General features: G+C 42.5%; 1 protein-coding gene across 1 annotated transcript; it reads left to right on the plus strand.

Moving 5' to 3' along the window:
- Positions 1–1,365: 1,365 nt before the first annotated feature.
- Positions 1,366–7,613, plus strand: LOC132775759 (tubulin alpha-8 chain-like). The gene is made up of 4 exons (XM_060776668.2): positions 1,366–1,579; positions 2,957–3,105; positions 4,306–4,986; positions 7,098–7,613. Exons 1-4 carry the CDS (start codon positions 1,552–1,554, stop codon positions 7,389–7,391), a joined length of 1,152 nt encoding a protein of 383 aa, XP_060632651.2. The 5' UTR covers positions 1,366–1,551; the 3' UTR covers positions 7,392–7,613.
- Positions 7,614–8,253: the final 640 nt, after the last annotated feature.

Raw genomic sequence — 8,253 nt, forward strand, 5'->3', positions numbered from 1 at the left:
GGTAAGGAGGGGAGGGGAAAATGACTTCCCTTCCCATCAGGATAGGTCTTGGGTTCCAGAAAAGTGGAGATGCTTTTCTTTGCCACCTGCTTTCCTCTGGGTATCTTCCAGTGTGATGAACCTTTGGTGCTCCAGATGTATTAGGTTCATTCCCATAGTCCTTTTGCATCCTGTGTAGGTCAGCGGAGAGTTAGATTTCAAGACCACCTGGAACACCAGGGTTTCTTTGTACCTGTCAAGAGAGAAAAAGAACAAAGGCTAGATAATGATATAAGCAATGTTCTCATGTTGATGCAGCACAGAATTGTAGTTTCAGCAATAGTCAACTTTCTGTATCCACAAATTCCATATCTGTGGATTCCGCCAGCCATAAAAATCAAATCTTCGTTTTCCCATTTTATACATCTTACTATGTCTTTGTATATAATGGGACTTGAGTATCCAGCCCAGGTTCCAGGCCAGCTTACCTATCCGAACATATCTCTTCATACGAACCTTCCAGGAATTTAAGATCATCTGGGGAGGCCCTGCTCTCGATCCCGCCTGCCTCACAGCCGTGTTTGGTTGGGATAAGAGACAGGGCCTTCTCAGTGGTGGCCCCTCGGCTGTGGAACTACCTTTCCAGGGATATTAGATTGGCCCCGGATGGATGGATGGATGTTATGGCACCTAATTGTTGCCAGTTAGTATGCCGCCCTGAGTCGTCTTCGGGCTGAAAAAAGCAGGATAAAAGCGCTATAAATAAATAAATAAATAAATAAATAATATCCATAGGTTTTGATATCCACAAGGAATCCTTAACCAAACTCCAGTGGAGGATGACAAGGGTCCGCTGTATATATAAAGCACTTCAAATTAGTCCTGGTAGTTGCTTTCAGTTATGTGTTTGCTCGGTCTATATTTAAATATCTTCAAGATTTTGTACTAGTCTTGGATACATATGCATATATAGCTATGTAGAGGCACAATAATGATTGTGTCACACAAAATAGTGTGTATTATGTATTTTGTGTTGGACCTCTGGTGGCACAGCAGGTTAAACTGCTGAGCTTCTGAACTTACTTACTGAAAGTTTGGCATTTTAAATCCGGGGAATGGGGTGAGCTCCCACTGTTAGGCCCAGCTTCTGCCAATTTAGCAGTTCAAAAACTTGAAAATTTGAGATCAATAGGTAATATTTTGGGAAAGTAATAGGGCTCCATGCAGTCATAATCTTGGAGGCATCTACAGACAACACCAGCTCTTCAGCTTCGAAATGGAGATGAGCACTACCCCCAGAGTCGGACTCAACTAGACTTAATATCAAGGGAAACCTTTACCTATGTATTTTGTGACCCGGCTCTATTTTCCGTTCTGTAGCGTGAATGCATCTCAGTTCATGTTGGCCAAGCTGGGGTTCAGATTGGCAATGCATGTTGGGAACTCTTCTGCCTGGAGCATGGAATCCAGCCGGATGGAACATTCAAGGAAAATTCCGTAAACATCAGCGATGATTCCTTTGCTACATTCTTCAGAGAAACAGGCACGGGAAAGCATGTGCCAAGGGCCATCATGGTGGATTTGGAGCAAACTGTAGTCGGTGAGTGCATAGCGAATACAGGATTAAAGGAAGGCCACTGCTCTGCATCATACAGTTGACCTTTATGGCTTTCTACAGATTATTAATTCTTTCTCTATGTAATCATGCTTCATTTCTACTTCTTGGTTTGAATCAATGTCTGGAATAAAATATAATGCCATGCTGGTTCACTTGTGAGCTTAATTCAGTATAATGTTTAAAGCTTCATATAGATCCGGCATGGGCAAACTTTGCCCCCCCCCCCCAGGTGTTTTGGACTTCAACTCCTATAATTATGGGAGTTGAAGTCCAAAACACCTGAAGGGCCGAAGTTTGCCCATGCCTGAAATAGATTGTGATTAAGATATTTAAAGGAACTGTCCAATTCTGGGCACCACATTTAAAGAGAGATATTGACAAGCTGGAATGTGTCCAGAGGAGGGTGACTAAAAGGATCAAGGGTCTGGAGAACAAACCCTATGAGGAGCGGCTCAAAAAGCTGGGCATGTTTAGCCTGAAGAAGAGAAGGTTGAGAGGAGATATGGTAGCCATGTATAAATATGTGAGAGGAAGTCACAGGGAGGAGGGAGCAAGCTTGTTCTCTGCTTCCCTAGAGACTAGGACGTGGAACAATAGCCTGAAGAAGAGAAGGCTGAGAGGAGACATGATGAGGGCCATGGATCAAGATGTGAGGGAAAGACTAGGACGTGGAACAATGGCTTCAAACTACAAGAGAGGAGATTCCATCTGAACATGAGGAAGAACTTCCTGACTGTGAGAGCCGTTCAGCAGTGGCACTCTCTGCCCTGGAGTGTGATGGAGGCTCCTTCTTTGGAAGCTTTTAAACAGAGGCTGGATGGCCATCTATCAGGAGTGCTTTGGATGCAATATTCCTGCTTCTTGGCAGAATGGGGTTGGACTGGATGGCCCATGAGGTCTCTTCCAACTCTATGATTCTATGATTCTATGTCTTAACAAACAGTTCAATAATCTATAAAGATTTTCTATCGTTGTTATCAGTGACCCAGAGAAGTTCCTGCCGGTAACTGAAGTAATTCTGCAACACTTAGTTTGGACTTATGGTATCAAAAAGTTTGCAATTTGATGTTATCAGTAGGGCCAGCATGCAAGTAAGACAAAATAATGGAAGGAACACAAAATGTTTGATGGAATACATATTTCCTGGAAAAACCGAGCTGATGATGAAAGGAGATGTATCCCAGATACCATAACAAAGACAAAGGAACTTTATTACAGTAGTTATCTGGCTTCTAGATTACAGTTAATAAACCAGACTGCCTTCAAGTGTTGGCTGTCCTTACATTAAAGTTTAGCTTTTTTTTTTTTGGTCTGTGTTTTGATCCTTTGTTTGTTTGTTTGTTTGTTTAACTTTTGCAGATGAAGTGCGATCTGGCACTTACCGACAGCTTTTCCATCCAGAACAGCTCATCACCGGCAAGGAAGACGCTGCCAATAACTATGCCCGTGGTCACTATACCATTGGAAAAGAAAGGATTGAGATGGCATTGGATCGCATTCGAAAACTTGTATGGCATGATTAATTTAATAGGACAGTTTCATTTTGGCTCACCCTGGGATACTTGGTGGAAAAAAAACATGCCATAAAGACTAAGGGGTCTCTTTTCCTCAAACAGATGAGCATTGGAACACAGTATGGCAAGATTCTAAGACGATTGGGGCACCTAATTGTTTAATACGTTTGCAGGAGGGGGAATTTCTGATGCCCTAACTCCCCCTTCTTTGAAATCCACATTCATGGTTGCATTTCCTGGAGATCAAGCCATACATGTAGAAAACTGTATCAAATGCTGGATCTTCCAATCAGGGTTGGTGTATCCTATACTACAGCCCTGACAAAAACTGTCCTCCCCAAACTTACTTTCTCAGTTACTTGAGAAAGGAAGTTCCAGTTAACACCTTAGGCTCCTTCACTTTTAGCTTTCTTGAATGCACTTATAATACACAAAAAGCTGGTTGTTAAGCATCCTCTCCATGGCATTACTTAAGCATTGGTACTAATATTGTCTTCCCCCACTAATCCTTAATTCTTATCCAAAGAGAAAGGCATGTGGGCTGAAGTCAACAAATCTCAGGTTAGCCATTAAGAGTTTGACTTTATATTGTATTTTCTAGCAAGAACAGTGAGAAATATGTTAATATATAAATCCTCATATCATCTAATATTATATATGATGTCCATACCCCAAAAAGAGATGCTTTCCTCTAATGTTGCTGCCCCATGATTTTTAATCCTCTTAGAAAAGGTAAAGGTTTCCCCTGCCATTAAGTCTAATTGTGTCCAACTCTGAAGTGTGGTGCTCATCACCATTTCTAAGCTGCGTTGTCCGTAGACGCCTCCTAGCCAGAAAGATTGCACGGAGTGCTATTACCTTCCCACAGAAGCGGTACCTATTGATTTACACACATTTACATGTTTTCAAACTGCTAGGTTGGCTGAAGCTGGGGCTAACAGCTGGAGCTTACCACGCTCCCCAGATTTGAACTGCCAACCTTTCAATCAGCAAATTTAGCAGTTCAGTGGTTTAACCTGCTGTGCCACCAGAGGGCACTTTTAAATCCTTTTAGCCTATTCAGAAAGGTCAAAATAAACCATTGTTTAGTCCTCCATGAAGCCTACCACTGAAGATACACATGAAGAATCTTGTATTTGAAATCTCTTATATTTATGCAGAAAACAACTATCTAAATTCTGGTCTTCTTTTCAGGCTGACACTTGCTCTGGTCTACAAGGATTCCTGATTTTTCACAGCTTTGGTGGAGGCACAGGCTCTGGCTTTACCTCCTTGCTGATGGAGCGCCTGTCTGTGGACTATGGCAAGAAGTCCAAACTGGAGTTTGCCATCTACCCAGCTCCACAGGTTTCCACAGCAGTGGTGGAGCCCTACAATTCCATCCTCACCACCCACACCACCTTGGAGCACTCGGACTGTGCCTTCATGGTGGACAACGAGGCCATCTATGACATTTGCCGTCGTAACCTGGACATTGAGCGCCCCACTTACACCAATCTGAACCACCTCATCAGCCAAATTGTCTCCTCCATCACGGCTTCCTTGCGCTTTGATGGTGCCCTCAATGTGGACCTGACTGAGTTCCAGACCAACTTGGTGCCCTACCCTCGCATCCACTTCCCATTGGTGACCTATGCACCCATCATCTCCTCCGAAAGGGCCTACCACGAGCAGCTCTCTGTAGCTGAGATCACCACCTCCTGCTTTGAGCCCAGCAACCAGATGGTTAAATGCGATCCTCGCCATGGGAAGTACATGGCCTGCTGCATGCTCTACCGTGGTGATGTGGTGCCCAAAGACGTCAACGTAGCAATTGCTGCTATCAAGACTAAGAGAGCTATCCAATTTGTGGATTGGTGCCCCACTGGCTTTAAGGTGAGGAGGGATAAAATGGTATTTTCCTTCATGTTGGAAAGATCATTGTTGTGACCTTCAATAGATCTTGATTATAAATTGTTTTATAATACATGTTAGAGATTTTATGTGCATGCTATGAGCAAGCTTTGTTGTATAATTAGAACGCAGTGGGGATGTTGGTAGGAGTTGATACAGAAGTCCAGGTGTCACTCCATGTGAATCCTAAAATGTTTCAGGGTTGGCTTAACATATTTTGAAATGCTTAGTATTTTCAGGCCCATTATCAGCTAAAGTGGCAACACCCACCCCTTAAGATGGACAACACTAGGAAGGAGTAAAACCCAATTTCCATACCTTCAGTGGGAAGCCGCACCTTTTTTCTAGCTTTGCTTTTTGGAATGAGGAAGCTACAATGAGACTTCATCTTTCCCAACACAGCAATTTCAGTGGGGGAGACTTCAATATTACATTGCTAGTGAATACAAAAAACATGTCCTCAATGGCCTTCTTTTCTTGCCCCAATGTCTGTGCTTTAGCAAGTTGTTAGATACTGTGCTGTTTTCATCGATCCCTTCTTCCATCTTTAAAACAGGATTGCTCTGACAGTCTTTAGATGCCATGTGGGGGATTATTTTGGGTAATTTTTACATGAAGAGTTATTTCTAGAACTCTTCCTAATGCTAGCAGAGGCATTTCACAGCAATTCCATCTGTTTTCCCTTTAATGTATTTTCTGCAATAAGAAATAGGATGAAAGTATTAACAGAAAGTGTGGACTGTTTATAAGTGTATTGTCGAAGTGTATTGTTTATAAGTGTATTGTGTATTGTTTATAAGTGGAAAATAATAATGTCTGGAGACCACTGACCTCCCCCTGCCTCAGGCAGGGCCATAGCAAAAAATAAAAATAAATTCAGGATGGGGGATTGAAACTTTTTTAGCAAATCATGAAGAGTAGTTCCATAACACAAAATAATTTAAATAGTGTGGTTCATTCTATATTTTTATATAGACTTGATTACTTCAATTTTCTATTTTAATTATAAAGTTTCAAGTCTTAAAATAACTGAAAATGACTGTTAAGTGGTAATTTACAGTTACAAAAGAATACAATAATGTCTGTTGGAAACACTTGAAAACTGTGTCAATACACTTTGACAGAAATCAGGTTCCATTGATAAACTTCTGTGGACACTCAAGAGTTCAGTCAGCCTTTCTTGCCCCATTGTGCTTCTTATGAATGTTTTCAAATGTTTAAGAGTTGGAAATGACCTATATACAGACATAGCAATGGGAACCCTATTATCTGGAAAAGGGAAGAGCGGGGGAGCAAGAAGGGAATGGCCTAATTCCCCATTAGAAACTTGTTTCCTATCTGATGCTGAAGCAAAGAGCACAGCGGGGGGCAGAGCAGCCTCAAATAGCCTGCAGCTCCACCCTTGTGAACTGCCTCCATCATTTCTGGTCTCCTTCATGAGCCCCCCACCCCAATGCCTTAGGCTTTAACTGCCAGTTATGGGTGGACCAACTTGGTTGCTTCCACTGTATCAGCTATTGCTCCAAGTAATGACAGTGTGAATAAATTAGTCAAAATATGCTTGAGATAGCGTTTGCAGTTCTGGAGGGACTTGTTAATTTTTGCTTGTCATAGACTTAGCATGGGGATTTAGTTAACCAGTTAAAATTAATTAGTAATCCAGTTTTTTAAAACCCTGGCCTCAGGTAAATTCTATGAATGAGCTAAGATGATATCATGATGAAAGCACCAAAAGCACCAACATTATGATCAATATTCACTACAAAAAATGTCAGTAAGTAGAGAAAGATCACGCTGTACCCATAGGGAATTATGGCTCCATGGTAACTTTCAAACTATTTTTTTCTTAAAGTATTTTACTTTAGTCCAGTGGTCCCCCATTGGGACTCCAGATGTTGTGTGATCCTACCTTCCAAATTTCCTGAGTGTTGACCATGTGGCCTGTGGCTTCTGGAAGTTGCAATCAAACTTCTGGGGTTGGTAATGACTGTTTTAGTCTTTTCCCCCTTTTCTATGAGTCAAGTTAACGATGATGGTTTGCTCTGACACTGTTTTCCCCCTGTACACCCTTCTCTTTCTTCCAACCCAACCAGGTTGGCATCAATTACCAACCCCCTACTGCAACCCCTGGAGGTGACCTGGCCAAAGTTGAACGTGCCGTCTGCATGCTGAGCAATACCACCGCCATTGCCGAAGCCTGGGCAAGGCTCAACCACAAATTTGACCTTATGTTTGCCAAGAGAGCATTTGTGCACTGGTATATCGGCGAAGGCATGGAAGAAGGGGAGTTTGTAGAAGCTCGAGAGGATCTGTCCGCACTGGAGAAGGACTATGAAGAAGTGGCAACTGACTCCTTTGACACCATACTTGACAGCGAGGAAGTTTAAGAGTCTGCTCCTCTCTATGTACCAAATTGTCTCTATCTTTTTTTCCCTATGTTCTTTGACAGCAAGTTTTGGCATTCAGACCAGGCTGGGTTTCAGCTTATGTGTTACACTGTGTAGCAAAATTTGAAACAATTTCTGTTCCTGGTTTGAAAGTGTTATTGTACTCCAGAAACTTTGTTTTTGTGACTGCCACAAACTGTATTGAATTGGTTGAGATTTAGATATTCCTATAGCAAAGTGTGCTGCAGGATGTTTTGCAAAAACAAAGTTTTTGCAGTTTAACAAACATTTTCCATGTTTTTGTGATAGATCCAATTAGGAAATGACATTTATAACCCAGGGACAAAAATCGCCAGCTCTGTCGGACTTTGGCTGTTACCTTTTAGGACCACAGCACCCAAAGCTTTCCAGTGACCATGGCAGCTAACTGGGTGATTTTGGAAGTTGTAGTCCAAAATGTTTCAAAACCCTGATGAAAGGAGAAGCCTCCTGGCACCATTGGGCCAGAACAGGTCACATCAGATCTTGACTCCCTTGAAAATTTCCGTGTCAGCTTTGTTTCACTGACCTGAACAACTGGAGAACTCATGTTTTTGAGCACAAAACACACCAGCTTCAACCTATTTTGCTTTCAGCTAGACCAGCGTTTCTCTGGGAGGGTCGCAAGGGGGTTTCGGTGGGGTCACCAAAGACCATCATAAATTTCTGATGATCTTAGGAACCCCTTTGGCAGAGAAGGCTGAAGATCTTTCCACCTGTCCTTATCTTCCTTTTTGGAACCAGAGGGTGAATCTTCCCACCAAAAGCCCTCCTCTGCTGTGATTGGCTGGCCTCTCAGCCAGCCTCTTAGCCAAGGGGAGGG

The sequence above is a fragment of the Anolis sagrei genome, chromosome 5 (genome assembly GCF_037176765.1).
Source record: "Anolis sagrei isolate rAnoSag1 chromosome 5, rAnoSag1.mat, whole genome shotgun sequence".
Classification (NCBI taxonomy): domain Eukaryota; kingdom Metazoa; phylum Chordata; class Lepidosauria; order Squamata; family Dactyloidae; genus Anolis; species Anolis sagrei.

What these genes read in the sequence shown, in the direction of transcription:
- LOC132775759 (XM_060776668.2), top strand. Translation starts at nt 1,552, where the DNA reads ATGGTGGATTTGGAGCAAACTGTAGTCG. An exon ending in TTTGGAGCAAACTGTAGTCG is followed by an intron (nt 1,580 to 2,956) that starts GTGAGTGCATAG and finishes TAACTTTTGCAG; the next exon opens with ATGAAGTGCGATCTGGCACT. An exon ending in GGTGCCCCACTGGCTTTAAG is followed by an intron (nt 4,987 to 7,097) that starts GTGAGGAGGGAT and finishes CAACCCAACCAG; the next exon opens with GTTGGCATCAATTACCAACC.